The 18,446-nt window shown below is 49.5% G+C and overlaps 1 protein-coding gene across 1 annotated transcript; it reads left to right on the top strand.

The window, feature by feature from the left end:
* Positions 1-303: 303 nt before the first annotated feature.
* Ern2 (endoplasmic reticulum to nucleus signaling 2) lies at positions 304-18,289 on the top strand. Its single transcript, XM_038347143.1, is given in 23 exon segments — positions 304-393; positions 2,576-2,681; positions 3,388-3,421; positions 3,667-3,739; positions 4,747-4,819; positions 4,961-5,068; positions 5,347-5,448; positions 6,847-7,111; positions 9,618-9,696; positions 9,786-9,933; positions 10,044-10,165; positions 10,984-11,139; positions 11,317-11,458; positions 14,763-14,847; positions 15,035-15,224; positions 15,297-15,396; positions 15,476-15,672; positions 16,584-16,731; positions 16,828-16,955; positions 17,729-17,852; positions 17,928-17,995; positions 18,078-18,266; positions 18,269-18,289. Coding segments are annotated over 23 exon segments (2,748 nt in total).
* Positions 18,290-18,446: the final 157 nt, after the last annotated feature.

The raw sequence follows: 18,446 nt of genomic DNA, 5'->3' as shown, positions 1-18,446 counted from the left end.
GAGAGAGAGAGAGAGAGAGAGAGAGAGAGAGAGAGAGAGCCAACACAGACCTTGTTAGTTCTCCACAGTCCACCTCAGCAAAACCCTTAAAACTGGAAGCATTTAGTGCCAAGGAGGAAGGGACCGCGATAGGTAGGTGCGATAGGAAGGGCGGGGGCCACCTCAGGGTGAGGTTTCACCTACACTCTGTTTCCCCAGCTGGCACTGGTGGGGGCGGAGTCTCCTCGAGGAGAGACCTGGGCTGTCACCTGGAGCCATGAAGTGAGTAGAGGGAAGCTGGCGATTTTGTAATGCCCACAGGCAATGGCGAGCTCAGCCTGGGGGTTCCCACCGTGGTCTCCCTTCGGGTTCCTGCTGCAGCTTGCTACTTTGCTCGAGACGATCGGGCCACAGGTGAGTGCAGGGCCAGGTGACTGGGGATGTAGCTGGTCAGTAGGGACAAGGACGTCTGCCTCTCCCTCCTTCCCTTGGGCTCAGGTCGCCCAAATCGAAGCCTCGTGAGTGAACCCCTCATAAACTCGGGGAGATGCCTCTTACAGCCTACATGGGAAGATGTGCCACTCGGCCTCTTCAGTAGCAGAGACGGCAAAGGGGCCAATGCGGAGGAGACAGTAGACGGTAAAGCCAGGCCTCTAAAACCCTTTGAGAATCCAGTTGTCTTGAAAAATATGATCCATTTAGGGTCTTCTGCTGTCAAGCTCTGGCGCTGTATACTGCCCCTTCCCTTTGTGTGTGACTGGACCAGACTCAGAACTTCTACAACAAATGATCTATCTTCAAGTGTAGAGATCTGGTGCAACCTGCCTGCCTGCTGGGAGCCCATCAGTTCACTCTGCCCAGCCTGGGGTCTCTCTCCTTTTCCCCACCCCCACTCGCAGTTAAAGGGACAGGGTAGAATTAGGCACTGGGAGCCCCTCTCCCAGCTCAGGCTCCCTCCATAGTTGTCAAATCATAATGGGAGCCTGGTATGTCCAGACCTGACATTTCTGGGGGGGGGGGGGACTAGAAATGAGAATGATAATGAAAACCTGGATTTTTAAAATTAAAATTTTCATCCAGACAGTGGTGGCGCACACCTTTTAATCCTAGCACTCCGGAGGCAAGGCAGGCAGATTTCTGAGTTCGAGGCTAGCCTGTCTATAGAGTGAGTTCTAGAACAGTCAGAGCTACACAGAGAGACTCTGTCTCAAAAGGACAATCAATCAATCAATCAATCAATAAAATCACTGGCTAAAATAAAACAAAACAAAACACTGTTAATGTTGGGCATGGCGTTCCATCCCTTTAATGCCATAACTCTGGAGGCAGAGACAGGAAGATTTTTGAAAATTCAAAGCTGCCTGCTCTACACAGCAAGCAACAGGAGGCCTTGTCTCATAAAACAATAGCAGATAGATAATTAAGAGCAATATTTTAAGTACTGTAAGGATCAAACAAAATTCTCTTTTGGGCAGTCAATCAGGATGCAGCCTTTCCCCTGGTCCATTTCTTTGTCATGTTGCGGATGGCAAGACTGAGGCCAACAAGAGCGGGTCTAGCTGGTGGGCTCCTGACTCTCCGGCAAACACCACTGGCCCCACCCCCAACCTGAGGGTCCTGGAGCAGGATGTGGGCTTTGAAGGGGTGCGGCTGGGCCACCCGGATGTTAGGGTTCCTGCTCTGAGCTCAGCCTCACCTTGTTTGCTCAAGGAGGGCCCGGGGCTGGCAGGTGAGGCCAGCAGGGGCCAGATAGAAGGTAGCTCCAGGCCTCCTTCCTGTAGCCATCAGGGGACTACAAAGCTTGGCACCGAAAGCTGCAGAGCCAGTCCAGGGAGAGAGAAAGGGTCTTCTGAAAAGGGGCACATGTGTGACTAAGGAGAAGGAGACCACGTCCTGGAGGAGACTCTACATCCCACTTGTGCCATTTCTGACCATCCTGTGCCCCAGACTCCCTGACCTGTGCTCCCATCCCTGAGGGAGGCTGCGTGTACCAACGAAGCCCTTTTGTTCACCACTAAGTCACAAGGACCTGAGTTTGAATCACGGGCACCCACAGAAAAGCCTGATGACTATGGGCATGAATGCCACCCCAGTGCTAGGTGGCAGGAATCAGGGTTAGCGGTGGGGTGAGAGAGCGTTTCCTGGAGCACACTGGCCAGTCTAGTAGAATCAGTGACCCTGTCTCAATAAATAAGGTAGAAAGTGATCAAGGAAGATACTAGACATTGACGTCTGCCTCACACACATACACACACACACATGCATATACCACACATTCACACAAATACACACACTTGCATATACCACACACTCACATATACACATACATGCCTATACCACACACTCACACAAATACACACACATGCATATACTACACGCATACACGCACACATTTGGTCTGCTTTGGAAGACAGAAGAGTGTAAAGGGGAAAGGGAGGAAACGGGAGTCAACATCCCCTCAGCTCCCCTAAGTCAAGGTCATTTTTCTTTCCCTCTTCGTCTCCTCAACCAAAGGACTCATAGTCACTCCGGCCTGGGGCAAAGACAAGGTGGTCCTGGAACCCTCAGACCAGATGAATTTTGTTTCCCATTCCAGGTCCAGACTCTCAGACCAGAGAGCCTTCTGTTTGTGTCTACTTTGGACGGAAGTCTCCATGCACTGAACAAGCAGACGGGGGACTTGAAGTGGACACTGAAGGACGGTGAGCAAGGAGTAGCTGCCTATCTCTCTAAGTGGTAGCGTGGGCAGCCCACCTTGGCATAGAAGATAAGAGCATGCGCACTAAAGGGTTAGGGAGGCGGCCCAGTTGGTAAAGTGCTTGCTGCACAAGCATGAAGCCCTGAGTTTAGATTGCCAGCACCCACATCAACAAACAAACAAACAAACAATAAAAACAACCATAGCACTGTGTTTCTGGACACACGCACTGGGAAGGCACAGATGGGAAGATCTGTGGGACTTCCTGGTGGGTCAGCTTCAGGTTCAGTGGGAAACGCTGTCTCAAAGAAGACACCTCTGACCCTCACACACACACACACACACACGCACGCACACACACACATACACACACACATGCACAAATGCACACACACACGTGCATGCACACACACACATGCACACGTGCACGCACACAGTGCCCTCACACAGGCACTAGGGTCCAGCAAGTCAGTGTCTGTAGGAAGCTTCACCACTCGCCAACTGTCAGGTCTTGGGAAAATCACTTCAACTCTCTGGACCTCAGTGGCTTCACCTGCAAACCGGGACAAAGTAGCATGACAGAGACTACCCATAGAACACTTGCCACCTACTGGGTCTGCCTCTGGCACAGGGTAAATGCTGGTGTGCTTTAGCTATGCTTTCCAATAGGGTCAAAAAGAGACTCAAGTTCCATGTGTTTGTCCCCGCAGACCCCATCATCCAAGGACCAATGTATGTCACAGAGTAAGTGAACTGGGGCTTCTTAAGGAGAGCGCTGCTGTGGGGGCCATAGTTGGATGAGGGTTTTGGGAGCCACATGTGGGAGTCTTAGGGGAGAAACTTAGTCTTCTATGATGTGTAAAGGCCTCTGGCTGCTCCAAGGTGTCTCCCACAAGGGTTGGGTCTACTAGCTGAGAAGGTGGAGGATCAAGGCCTTCATGAAATCAGGGCTACACACCCAGCCTTCACTATGTCCCTCTGCTCCACAGAACAGCCTTTCTCTCCGACCCAGCTGATGGCAGCCTCTACATCTTGGGGACCCAGAAACAGCAGGGGCTGATGGTCTGTTTCCCCTCATGGCCTGGGATGGGTGTGGGCAGGGCACCATCAGCCAGAGTACCAATGGGTGAAAGGACAGCGTGTCAGAGTGGGGTGTCCTTTGATGCTATAAATCAGGGCTCTGAGCACTGTGGAAGGCTGTCTACTTAAGTGGGGAGGTATGGCTATGTCTGCAGAGCAGAATATCAGACCTCTGAGTGTTCCAGGGGGCATCTCCAAGACTAAGAGGGCAGTAAGGTAAAAACTGTATTGGTTAGCTTTTGCTAAATAACATATCATATAAAGACTTAAAACCCCCAAAACCTCAAAGTTAGGCTGGGTAGTTCTGCTAGTCTGGACTGAGTTTGCTCACTCATGTGTGTCAGCTGAATGGCTCTGTTTCTGAAAGTTGGTGATTCGTATCTGCTCACCCCACTCTGTGCCCCCTTGTTAAAACCCATAAAAAACCTGAATGCAGGACTCTCACATAACCTAGACTGGGATCTGATTCCTGACGAGAGAGAGAGAGAGAGAGAGAGAGAGAGAGAGAGAGAGAGAGAGAGAGAGAGAGAGAGAGAGCTGAGTCTTTTGTGGTCACTGAGTTTTAAAGCCTGTGTGTGTGTGCGCGCGTGTGCATGTGAATGTCTTTGTGGGTATGTCTATGTGGGTGTGTAGGTGTCTCTGGGCTGTTTGTCCATGTGTGTATGTTTATTTATTTGGAGGAGGTCATCAGATGGAATCAAGGGACTCATGCGGTGTCTTAGCACCCAGTATGGGGTTTTCTGCAGTTCTTGAAGAGGCCCTTTAGCAGAGTGATTAAAGAGGCTGGCTCCGAGACTGGGCTGCCTGAGAGTCACGATCTGAGTTACTGAGCCTCTCCAAGCACCAATTTCTTCTGGGAAACAGAAAGGACAAGGTGCCCAGTGGAAGGGTTTCTCTGGGCTGCCCTCAGGAGAGTGTGGCACAGTAGTGGCACAGCAAGTACATGCACGCTTCTGAACTTATCCCTTTTTGGAATCTTTATGTCTCAGAAGTTGCCATTCACCATCCCGGAGCTGGTCCATGCCTCTCCCTGTCGCAGCTCTGATGGGGTCTTCTACACAGGTGAGTATCTCTGCAGCCCATGGGTGGCAAGTCCAGCCAGTAGGAATGGGGACCTAGCTCATGCCAGACCAACTTGGCCAGGGACAAAAGGACGCACACATCTTCTACATTGTCTTGAAAGCTCACTGCCCTCCTCCACAGGCCGGAAGCAGGATACCTGGTTTGTGGTGGACCCTGAATCAGGGGAGACTCACATGACTCTGACCACAGAAGGCCTTTCTACCCCTCAACTCTACATTGGCCGAACGCGTAAGTCAGATGTTCCTATGTTCTGTGAAATCCTCTCATTTTCTTTGCCCAAGCCTGACAGTTGCTATCCAAGTTGAGTTCAGGCTCGTCAGTCAGACAATCATCAATACACATTTTACTGGTTTGACCGAGGAGCTAAAAGTATAATGATAAGCTTGATCATTAGGCCTCCAAACCAAATGCTCGGGAAGCCTCCAACCCTACAGGAGGGACAGTCTCTGGAGTCAGACTAGGGAAGTATGACTACATTCCTGGTAACCTCTGTTTCTGACACACAGAGTACACGGTCTCCATGCATGACCCAAGAGCTCCAGCCCTGCGCTGGAACACAACCTACCGCCGCTATTCAGCGCCCCCCATGGAGGACTCACCTGGGAAATGTGAGTGTCACCTTTCTCAGCCTTACCTTGGATCAAAGTCCCCAACCTGGGAAGTCCTGAGTGACATCAGGACCGAGTCCCAGCACATACTGATCCACCTGCATGGTGTCCCCTCACATGCTGAATGATACAGACTGACATGTGACCTGAGATTATTCTGGGCACCAGACTGATGCTCACATAGCCCGAGAATTGCATCTGAACTTATCCATACCCCAAATGACCCTAGCCAGGTAGCCTGAGGTGACTCCTTGCAGCTTAAAGGACACCTAGCAACCTCCCCAATATCCTGAGCAATTCCATCAATTCCTTGTTGACCTCAATATGGACTTCTGCCTATGGCCCAGAGTGACTCCTCCATATAACTCTTGTTACCCTCTTGATATTATATATTCACCCTACCCATCTTCCTGAGTGTCTTAGTTAGGGTTCCTGTTGCTATGAAGAGAAAAACCATGACCACGGTAACTCCTAAAAAGGAAAACATTTATCTGGGTGGTGATGACACACGCCTTTAATCTCAGCCCTCAGGAGGCAGAGGCAGGTGGATCTCTGTGACTTTTGAGGTCAGCCTAGTCTACAAAGCAAGTTCCAGGACAGGTTCCAAAGCTACATAGAGAAACCCTCAAAAAAGAAAATAAGAAAGAAAGAAAGAAAACATTTGATTTAAGTGGCTCATTTACAGTTCATAGGTTTAGTTCATTATTGTTATAGTGGAGAGCAAGGCAACTGGGAGCATGGTGGCATGCAGGCAGGCATAGAGAGAGAGCTGAGAGTTCTTACATCTCGACTCACAGACAACAGGAAGAGGTCTGGGTCACTGGGCATAGCTTGAGCATATATGAGACCTCAAAGCCCATCTCCACAATAACACATTTCTTCCATGAGATCACACCTACTCCAACAAGGCTACACCTCCTAATAGTGTCACTCCCTTTGGGGACCATTTTATTTCAAACCACCACAATGAGGAACCTCACAGGTACTCCTAATTGACTCCTCAGACTTCGACTCCATCACTCTTCATGAGGTGCCATGCAAGCAACTGTGACATATGTCACCACCAAGGCTTCTAACTGGCCTCCTCAGGTTCGATATGCTTGCTAAAGGACCCAGCACTTGACCTTAGCAAACATCAGTCTGACCATGTCTATCACTGATGACCTACATCTTAAGATCTTTCCTTCAATGACCTCTCATCTTAGCTCTTTCAAATGACCCAGACTCACAGACACACCCGAGTCAACTTTAGATGGTTCCAACCCACCCCTTCCCATTTGAAACAAACTCTGACTGTTTCCCTCTACGTAACCTCAAATGACCTTTGTACACCCGAGCTGTTCTCTGGTGTGTCCCATGAGATCTCCCTGACATCTCCCCAGCTGTCTTTCTTGACAGACATGAGCCACCTGACATCCTGTGGGATGGGCCTACTGCTCACCGTGGACCCAGGAAGTGGAACTGTGCTGTGGACACAGGACCTGGGAGTGCCTGTGATGGGCATCTACACATGGCATCAGGATGGTCTGCGCCAGCTGCCTCATCTTTCTCTGGCTAGGGACACTCTACATTTTCTTGTCCTCCGCTGGGGCCATATCCGACTTCCTGCCTCCAGCTCCCAGGACACAGCCGCCCACTTCTCTTCCTTAGACATCCAGCTTCTGTAAGTGTCCATATCTAGAGCCTAGGGAGGGAATTTCTGGAGGTGGTACAGCCCCCGTCAAATAGCCAGTCATGATATTCAACCATGAGCCACCAATACAGCTGAATCAGGTGTCAAGATAGGGTCCCTAGGACTCATGGATAGTCACCATTTAGCAAGTGATTGGGTAAAGTCTGTCCTGGGAGGAGACTCTGAGTCCCAATCTGTTTGCTCCATAAATGCTGTATTGAGCTGATTGTTAAATATTCCAAGCCTCTCCCTCCCGTATGCCATCCTAAGACACAGACTAGAGAAATCAGGGGTTGCCCATTCATTCCATTTGCCCTACAAATGCTAAGTGGGCACTTATTGTATGCTGTTCATTTACTAGACTCTGAAAATCCAATAGCAGCCAGGCGGTGGTGGTGCATGCCTTTAATCCCAGCACTCGGAAGGCAGAGACAGGCAGATCTCTGAGTTTGAGGCCAGCCTGGTCTACAAGAGCTAGTTCCAGGACAGACTCCAAAGCTGAAGAGAAACCCTGTGTCAAAAAACCAAAAAGAAAAAAGAAAAAAAGAAAATCCAATAGCAAACAATAGGGTCGATGTTCCTGCCTACAGGAATCTCGGAGTCTGGTAGGGGACAGATATATAAAAGGTAACTATAGCATGGTGAGATTAGGGTACAGAGACAGATAAATTGTGGTGGTGATGCATAAAAAAATACCCAGACTGAGACTGGAAACAAGAGGAAGCCATGGAAATCTTCCTAGAGGAAGAAACATCTACTGTAAGGCCTAAAGGATCAGTAGAAAATGGGAGGAGGCATGGCACACACGGTACAGAAAGGAAGTTAAAGGCTGAGCCATAGGTCTAAGCAGCCTCATGCCCAAGGCTGTAGTAAAGGCAGGATCACATACAGAAGACTTGGACATTTTTTTCCAAGGCTAAGTAACAGTCCCTGGAGAGTTTCAAGCCAGGAAGTGGCTAATTCGTGTTTTCATTTCAGAAAGATCATTCTGGTTACAGTATAAAGAATATCTCAGAATGAGTAGGGAAAAACATGATACCATGGGACTGACCATGGTTGTGCATACCTTTAATCCCAGCACTCAGAAGTCAATGACATGTAGATCTCTATGAGTTTAAAACCAGTCATAACTGCCTGGAGATGCCACCACACACACACACACACACACACACACACACACACACACACACACCCCACAGAGGTGCTGGAGAGACAGCACAGTACATAAGAGCTTTGACTGCTCTTCCAGAGGACCCAGGTTAATTCCCAGCCCTCACATGGCAATTAACAACCATGTGTAACTCCAATTCCCGGTGATTTGATGCCCACTTTCTGCCTCTATGAGCGCCATGCATGTGTGTAGTATACAGACATACATTCAGGTAAAATACCCAAACATTTTCAAAATAAAATGTATTATGCTGGAAAAAAGACGATGCTGCAGGCTGGAGCAGAAAAACTCAAGGCACTAAGTAGAGGGTGATAGGAGGAAGAGGGGAGATTAGGAGGATCAGGAATGTTTAGAGAGTTCAGTCTTTATAAGCAAGGAAGCATGTAGGCTTCTAGAAGTTCTAGAAATTCATGGCTGCTATCATTTTCAGAAGTTCAAAGTACTAAAGGAGGAAGAGAAAAAAAAGCAAAAGGTGGAAAGAGAGATGATGAATTCCAGTTTAGAAAACTGAGTTCTTATAAGAGGTTTGGGCCAGGTATGGTAGTGTAGGCCAATAATCCAGTACTCAGGATGCTGCTGACAGAGCGGCATGAATGTGAGGCTAGCCTGAGCTACATAGTAAGGTCCATCTTTTTAAAAAAGTGAGCCAGGAGGTGGTAGAGCATGCCTTTAATCCCAGCACTCAGGAGGCATAGACAAGCTGATCTCTGTGAGTTTGAGGTCAGCCTGGTCTACAGAATGAGTTCCAGGACAGCCAGAGCTGTTACACAGAGAAGCCCTGTCTCAAAAACAAAAACAAACAAAAAGTGAGAAATATATTGAGAAAACATTGCTACAGATTTTGTAGCAGTTAGTTTTGCTGCATAGCAAATATGCCAACACTTGGAGTTTTAAAACAGCAGACGCCTGCTGCTTTCCAAGATGTTGGGGCCATCCAGGTAGTTTTTCTGGTCTCTAAAAAATCAGCTGATGACTTGGCGGAGTCAATGATCTGGGACAGTGTCACTGACCTATCTAGTAGTTGGTGGACCACTTGGCCAAGGGGGCATCAAATAGAATGGTTCATTTGTATACCATAAGGTCTTTCATCCCTTGTGGGAGGGTAGGTTTCCTTACACGGTAGTCTCAGGGCTTCAAAGAACAGAACTGGGGGGGCGGGCAACTTGAATACAACCATTCAAGCATCTGCTTGTGTTGTATTTCTCTTATTGACTAAAGCAAGTCACATGGTCAATCCCAGAGACAATCTGGAAGAAGCTACAGGGACATGAGTAATGTTGAAGCTACCCACCAGAATCACTCTTCCTTCCTTTCCCTCCCCTTTAGGATGACACTGTATGTGGGGAAAGAAGAAGCTGGTTTCTATGTCTCCAAAGCACTGGTCCACACTGGGGTGGCCCTCGTGGTGAGAAGGGGGTCTCTGAGTGGGCCGCAAAGAGGGATAGAGCAGGCAAGGGGTTTATTTCACATGTGGCTCTCCATCTTCTGCCATAGCCCCGTGGACTGACCCTGGCACCCATGGATGGCCCCACAACAGATGAGGTGACACTTCAAGTCTCAGGGGAGCGAGAGGGCTCACCCAGCACTGCTGTCAGATACCCCTCAGGCAGTGTGGCCCTGCCCAGCCAGTGGCTGCTCATTGGTGAGATCCCCTGACTTTAATCTGGAGTAGATGAAGATTTATAAGCCCAGTTTCTGAGTTGGAATGCTGACGGCATCCTCAACCCTCTGGCTTTTATTCCTACTACTTAGGATACCATGAACTCCCCCCAGTCCTACACACCACCATGCTGAGGGTTCATCCAACCCCAGAGAAAGGGTCCGCTGAGACAAGAACCCCAGCGGAGTCCCACACTCCGGCTCTCTTCTCTGAGGTTAGTGCTGGGATGCCAGGGGCTATGGGTAGACCCAGAGACGTCATGCAATGCTTGTACCTCTTCCCCAGTTAATCTCATGAAAGTTCCCAGAAAACAACATGTCGTTGGTGCTACCGAGCATGTTAAAATGTCAAAATGATATTGGCTTCCTAAGTCACAGAGCAGAGTTTCCAGGTAAACATTGTAAAATATTCACCAAGTGAGAAATTGAAAACAGAAAAAAAAAAAAAAAAAACTATAAAGGCATGCTCTCCCGGGGGAAACTGGAGAAGCGCTAGTAAGTTGTTCAAGGTTAGAAGCAGCAACGGTTTTCAGATGCTGGTAGGTTTTCCCAGACCCACCAAATGTCTGATCCCTAGAGGTGCATCTTGTAGTTTCAGCAATAGTCCAGTGAGCAAATGATTCCTTTATTTCTTTCTTTGTTTGTTTTCGAGATAGGCTCTCTCTGTGTAGCCCTGGCTGTCCTGAAACTCACTCTGTAGACCAGGCTGGCCTCGAACTCACAGAGATCCACCTGCCTCTGCCTCTGGAGTGCTGAGATTGAAGGCACGTGCTACCACCCCAGCTGAGCATGTAAACTTTTAATGACGTTCAAAGAGATGCTGCCCTTCTGGTAGATTTGGTCCACTCCTCTCCTGAGCATCTTGATGTTTGAGATCATGGCCAGCATCTGCAAGTCCATCATGCAGGGACCCCCCAATCCCTGCCACACACACACCCTTCAGTTAAGCCCTGCCCTGAACCCAGTGATGAAGAAGAATTGGGAGTTTCATGGTAGGAGGGAGTACCAAGAGTGAAAGCAGCTCTGTTTCTAGCTCCTGAGCCTGAGGAGGGAAGAGCCTTGGGACTCAGAACAACATCCTGAAGAGAAAGCTTCAGACCCCAATCCAGGGTTGGGGTCCCAAGACCTGCTGGCTGCTAGCTTCACAGCCCTCCTCCTGGGAGCCTGGGTCCTCTACCTGATGAGGCAAGTAAGTCCAACATCCTGACCAGCGAGAACTCTGCTTCTCCCTTGCCTGACTTCAGCTGCCTCTGCCTTCCTCTCAGGAAGCCCTGCTCCTGCTGCACTCTGTAAGTCCGAGCTCTGTGGTGAACCCAGCTCTGGCACAGGCGTGGGGCTTAAGTTCACCAGAACCCATGTGTTACAGCAGCAGCAGAGCCCTTCAGCACCTGGAGACCCGCAGGACCCCTCAACGGACGCTCAGGCACAACCTTCAAGGGCCACCCTGCATAACGAGAAGAGATTTCAAAACCCCTCAGAGCAAGCCCGGCCATCCCATGGCCCTGAAGGTGAAAGTTCAGTGAACGAAACTGGGGAGTCCAAAACAGAGAAAGGGGAGAGGTGAACAGAATTTAATTTCAAAGTCAAATAGTTAGAAGTCACAGATGGTGGGATAGGTAATAAGAGGCAGTCCTCTCAAGTATATCCTATTAGAGTTTTATTATTTTCAAGGTCTCTGGTTGTGGATAGAACTGTGTGTAGATCAAACTGTCTCCAGCTACCTTTTGAAGAGTTGCCTCTGAACGTCTGTTTTCTCACAAAGGGGATACTAATACCCACCTCATTGCATCACTGCCCTGTGAAAAGCTGCCATGATCATCGTTACCAAGGCAGTGCTGGGGACATACCTCAGCTAGGAGAGTGTGGGCTTAGCAGGCGCAAAGTCCTGGGTTTGAACCCCAGCACTCATAAACCAGGCATGGTGGTACACGCCTATAATCCCAGCACTCAGAAAACGGAGGCAAAAGGACCAGATGTTCAAGGACAGCCTGGGATATGCATCTAAAAGAAAATCACACTTAGGTGATTTTAATAATTGTTTTACTTGGGAGGCACAAGTAGGCAGATCTCTGTGAGTTCGAGGCCAGCCTAGTCTACAAAGGGAGTTCTAGGACAGCTAGGGCAGTTACGCAGAGAAACCCTGTCTCAAAAAATCAATAATAATAATAATAATAATAATAGTTTTAAAATAATATTTTTGGAGCTGGGCGGTGGTGGCACATGCCTTTAATTTCAACATTCGAGAGGGAAAGGCAGGCAGATCTCTGTGAGTTCAAGGCCAGCCTGGTCTACAAGAGCTAGTTCCAGGACAGGCTCCAAATCTACAGAAGAAACCCTGTCTCAAAAAACCAATAATAATAATAATGTTTTTGGTAATGGTAGCAGTAAATTCCCTAGGCATGGTTTTGATTTTGCTTCTACCTTCTTCTCAATGCTTCTTGGTTTAAGCCTTGGCTTAAGCCCACAAAGACCCACTGATGTCTACTCAGTGCTCGGTGGGTATAGTCTGTGTATCTATTGCTCACTCTAGTCTTCTGCTCTTTGGCTCTGAGCCAGGCTGTTGCCTTTTGTGTCTTTGCAAGCTGGTGCTGGTACCTCCACATTGCTGCTCAACCTGTTTCCCCACGTCAAATCCCCATGTGCTGTCCACTTACTCAAGCTGATGTCTGCCTGGCTCCTGATGAGCTTCCCGTATTCACCCTGGTCTTCCTCTTCCTTGGGCCTCAGTCACGCCTCAGAGTCAGTTCTAGCAAAGCCTGACCTCTGAGCTACATCTCCAGCCCACGGGCAGCTTTTTCAAACGCTCCACAACAAACCCCAACCCTGAGATGTAGTTCTTGACATTGACTACACTGAATCCAAGTAAATATTCATTCCTGCACTTCAAAACCCATTTTCTTGGACCTTCTGACTCTGGAGTGAGTCGCCTTGTCTTTCTTGTCCCTGGGATATTCTTGCCAATGCCCTATAGTTTGTTTGTTTTGTTTTTCTGAGACAGGGCTTTTCAGTGTAGCTTTGGTGCCTGTCTTGGAACTCGCTCTGCAGACCAGGCTGGCCTCGAACTCGCAGAGATCTGCCTGCTTCTGCCTCCCAAGTGGAATTAAAAGCATGTGCCACCACCACCCAGCTAGTTGTTTGTTTTTTTAATAGCGAAATGTGTGTGTGTGTGCACATGTGTGTATACACATGATGGGGCGTGTTTCTCTTCACCTGCAATGTTGGGTAAGATGTTGAGTGTCCTCATCTATCCCCCCCTCCACATTATTCTCTTGAAACGGGGCTCCGATCTAAGACAGGAGCTAAGCTGGCCAGAAAGCCTCAGAAATGCTTCTGCCTTCACTCTCCACAGCACCTGGTTTACCGGCACACACTGCCATGCTTGGATTTTTACATGGGTTCTGGGGATTTGAACTCAAGTGCTCTTACCTGCTCTCCAACCCCAAGAGCATGCAATTCCACACTACTTCAGTTTATTATCAACCTCACCCCTGCCATTGATCCAAAGTGATGGGAATTCCTGCTTTAGAAGTTTCTCCACTTCCTATCTAGGTCAATAGGTAGTAGTACACTTACCTAACATATGTGAGGCTCTGGTTTCAATACCCAGCACTAAAGTGATGATGGGGATTTTTTTTTTTAGACAGGGTTTCTCTGTAGCTTTGGTGCCTGTCCTGGAACTAGCTCTTGTAGACCAGGCTGGCTGCCTCTGCCTCCCGAGTGCTGGAATTAAAGGCATGCACCACCACCACCACCATCTTGAGCCCCACATATGGCTTAGCTTTGTTATTCTAAAGGCCAATTCTTCCTTACCCACCCACCATAGGGAATGTTCTCAACGCTTTGAGACAAGAGCTCAAGAAACTCAACAGATTACCTAGAGCCTGCTTCTATTTAAACTAATACCTTCACTTAAACTCATTGGGGAAAGAACTCTATGTGATATTCATTTCCTCTGTCAGTGTGTGTGTGTGTGTGTGTGTGTGTGTGTGTGTGTGTGTGTGTAGACCAGAGGACAACCTCAGGTGCTATTTCTCAGGAGCCATAGACCTTGGGTTCTTTATTGTTGTTGGGTTTGGTCTTTTGAGATAGGCTGGGTGGCTTATGAGCCTCAGGGATCAGCCTGTCTCGGCCTCCTCGATGCTGAGATTACAACTTTGAATTACTATGTGCAGTACATGGATGCTGGGAGCAAGCTTAGGTTCCCATAGCAAGGCAGGCACTTTACGGACTGAGCCATCTCCCCAGTCCCAACCTCACCCATCTGAGTTGCGCACCAAGACTTTTGAGGGCACTGCCATGATCTAGGTGTGCAGTGTAACATCCAGCATCATCCCTACTTGCTATAACTCTATAACTCTCATCATGCATCTGTTTACTTGCATTCATCTTTTTACTTGAAACAATTCAACTTCAGTGAAAAGAATTGTTACATGTGTTAGAGATGGGAAGACTGCAGAGAGAAGAAGGGGAAGAAACAGAGACACGAGGTGCTCAAAAGAGAATCATGTAGCCAACATCACCCACTCCCCTCCCATATATCTGCTTGGTCCTCACCAATGCAGATGGTATCATTATCAGCTCTGAGTCATTTGCCTAGCTACACCAATAGCAGCACCAGCCACTGGAGCCACATGCCTAGCATCCGGGTCCTTGCTCTCAGTTACAGCAGCACACTCAGGAAGGGTGGAAGTCTGGAGAAAGGTCAAGGTGGAGGGTGGGTCTGGACTCTGGCTGGCAGAGGAAGGCAGGGAGGATGACTGTGGGCAGTGGGTAGAAATCAGAAAGAGGACAATGATCCCTTTCCCCCTGCAGCAGAGCAGCCCACCGTAGTGGGGAAGATCTCCTTCAACCCCAAGGATGTGCTGGGACGTGGGGCAGGCGGAACTTTTGTTTTCCGGTGAGTAGCAGGTAGAATCCAGGCTGTAGCTATATCACTTGCAGCCCTTTTGACAACCACCAAAGAACAGGCATTCTTCCTGACCCCCAGATTTGGGGATAGGTCCCGACCCTTCCCCCGCACTCCTCCCCCCCCCCCCCCGCCCGTCTACTCTCTCTGAACCCCCAACCCCTGATCCACCTCTCAGAGGGCAGTTTGAGGGGCGGGCAGTAGCCGTGAAGAGGCTGCTCCGGGAGTGCTTCAGTTTGGTTCGGCGAGAGGTACAGCTGCTGCAAGAGTCTGACCGGCACCCCAATGTGCTCCGCTATTTCTGCACCGAGCATGGTCCCCAGTTCCACTACATTGCCTTGGAGCTCTGCCAGGCCTCCTTGCAAGAGGTGAGATGGGAGGAAAGAAGGGAGGGAAGCCTGGGGCTGGAGAGTGACATTTCTGTCCCTCCCTTATCTTAGTATGTGGAGAACCCAGACCGAGACCGCTGGGGCCTGGAGCCCACTATGGTGTTACAGCAGATGATGTCTGGCCTGGCCCACCTACATTCCTTACACATAGGTACCACGTCTTGTTTCCAGTCCCTAGTTCCCTGCTTTTCCCCATCCGCAATCACTCACTCTCCCCTTCCTTCCTGTAGTACACCGTGACTTGAAGCCAGGCAACATTCTCATGGCTGGGCCTGACAGCCAGGGTCAAGGCAGAGTGGTCATTTCTGACTTTGGCCTCTGCAAGAAGCTCCCTGCAGGCCGTTGTAGCTTCAGTCTCCACTCTGGCATTCCTGGCACAGAAGGCTGGATGGCACCAGAGCTCCTGCAGCAGCCCCCAGACAGCCCGGTAAGCCTGCCCACCAGCCACAGGGTTTCCTCCTTGCCTGCTCATCTATTCCCCGGGGGTTAATCCACTCCCTCTTCCAAAAGACAGTCTCCACCAGGGACTGTTAGGCTGCTCAGAGGACATCAGGCAATGCCTGGAGGCATTTTGGGTGGACTGCCTGTAATCCTGTGAGGCCAGGGATGCTGCTAAACACGCCACAGTATAATCTGGCACAGTATACAAGGAACCATCCACCTTCTCCCTGAGTTTTCTCTTCTGTATCAGTACCACCCAGGTTGAGAAACCATGACTTAGAGAATGACGTGGTAGCCTGTAATTGCAGCACTCAGGAAGCTGAGGCAGGAGGATTCTGAGTTCAAGTTACATAGAAAAAAAAGATGCTGGCTGTCATCTGTTTTGACCTGAAGAGCTAGGTAGAACACAGGGCCAGTGTAGACCTGTGGTTAACACATATGGGGGAGTGAACTAACACCACAGTAATTCAAAAGAAAAGCAGCACCTGGCCCATGTTGAGATTGGGACCCCAGGACTCTACATCTGGATTCATGGTGAGTGGGTAGAAGGGTCATCAGGAGAATTACACCCATTCCTAAAGACAAGAGGAAGTAGTGATCAGGGAACTGGAGACCTAAGTGCCCAGAGACTTTATGCTCTAGTGTTAGGTGCTTGCCCATAAAGTATAGTTTTCATATTAGATCCTGCCTATACAGTATAGTTTTCATATTAGATACTGCCTATACAGTATAGTTTTTACACTAACAGTCAGTATTTTAACATTGGAGAAATCTCCTTCACGCATGCATGTGCACGCGCGCACACACACACACACACACACACAGCTCTACAGGTCCAGAAGGGATTTTTAGCCAGGACCACTTCCTCCTTCTCATGACCATCTTTCTGGCCCCCAGACCAGTGCTGTGGATATCTTCTCTGCAGGCTGCGTGTTTTATTACGTGCTTTCTGGTGGCAGCCACCCCTTTGGTGAGCGTCTCTACCGCCAGGCCAACATCCTCTCGGGGCATCCCTGTCTGGCTCATCTCGAGGAAGAGACCCACGGTGAGGAAGGGAGAGCCCAGTCAGACTAGCAAAGATGGGAGGAAGGAAGCATGACGCTGAGCACCTATAAACCATCCCTTCTCTTCTGCCCTCCAGACAAGGTTGTGGCATTGGACTTGGTGAAAGCCATGCTGAGCCTGCTGCCCCAAGATCGCCCCTCAGCAGAATGGGTGCTGGCCCACCCCCTCTTTTGGAGCAGAGCCAAGCAACTCCAGTTCTTCCAGGTCAGATGGAGATCTTGGGAAGGGTCCCCCCAGCTCCAAGTTTGGGTCCTGTGTTAGTTACTGTCCTATTGCTGTTGAGGAGACACTGACCAAGACAACGAAGGAAGTATTTAATTGGAAACTTGCTCACAGTTTCAGAGGGTTAGTTCATCATTATTTTGGTGGCATGGGGGCAGTAGCTGAGCGCTCATGTCTAATCCACAAGTTGCACACCAAGAAAGGAATACTAGGCCTGGTGTGGACTTTTGAAACCTCAAAGCCCACCCACAATGACATACCTCTTCTAAGAAATACCAATCCTTCCCAAACAGTTCCACTAACTGGGAACTAAACATTCAAACATAGGAACCTATGGAAGCCATTCTCATTCAAGCTATCACAGGTCCTGAACAAGAAAAGTCAGAATAGCTAAGAAAAGGCAGTCTTGTCACCTTGGACCCCAGAATCTCTGCAGTGGCTCTAGCTTTGCCTGTATGGAAATGTAGTGTATTCTCATCTGCAGTCAACCAGTGTAGATCTCCTTCCATTTGTGACCTTGGGCAAAGGACCACACTTGACCTGCAGGCTGACTTCCTATAGAACAGAGGCAACAGTGCTTCCCTCAAGGTGGGTGGTGGCATGGAGGTAGAGCACAGGGAAGCCACACTCTCCAGGAGGCAATAGCCCCTATCACCCGAGGACAAGGGCTAGAACTACTTCAACATCAACTACATAACACAGCCCTGGCCCTGGGGCCTCGGGACTAAGACTTAGGAAGCTCTGTGGGATCCTAGGATGTCAGTGACTGGTTGGAGAAGGAGCCAGAGCAGGGACCCCTCGTGATGGCGCTGGAGGCAGGAAGTCACAAGGTGGTCCGGGAAAACTGGCACAAGCACATCTCGGCACCACTGCAAGCAGGTAGGGCCATACTTGGGTGGGCCCAAGGGGGAGAGCCAATGTGGACGCCTCTGCAGCCCACTTTTCTGCCCGCAGATCTGAAAAGGTTCCGATCATACAAGGGGACATCAGTGCGAGACCTGCTCCGTGCCATGAGGAATAAGGTGTGCTCTAGAGCCTGGGTGGGACATGGATCAGGGATGCCCTGACATAGCTGATGCCGGTCTTTGTCCTGTCCATCCTCAGAAGCACCACTACAGGGAGCTCCCAACCGAGGTACACCAGGCACTGGGCCAACTCCCTGCTGGCTTCATCCAGTACTTCACACACCGCTTCCCGAGGCTGCTACTCCACACTCACCAGGCCATGAGGACCTGCGCTTCTGAGAGCCTCTTCTTGCCCTACTATCCACCAGCTTCGGATGCCAGGAAGTCCTGCCAGATGCCACAAAGAGCTAAGACAGCCAGAGACCCCAAAGGTGGACCGAGGAGTTAAGCCTGTGGCTCAATCTGGTCTCGGGAATGTGTCAAAAAACGGACAGCAGTTTAGCAGCCTGAGGTGCTGGAGCAGAGAAATACTCTGGGATCAGGGCACCCTCAAGAAACACAGGATAAA

Source organism: Arvicola amphibius, chromosome 1 (assembly GCF_903992535.2).
Source record: "Arvicola amphibius chromosome 1, mArvAmp1.2, whole genome shotgun sequence".
Lineage (NCBI taxonomy): Eukaryota > Metazoa > Chordata > Mammalia > Rodentia > Cricetidae > Arvicola > Arvicola amphibius.
Note: the sequence above shows the minus strand (reverse complement) of the source record. Positions and strands in the feature narration are given on the sequence as shown.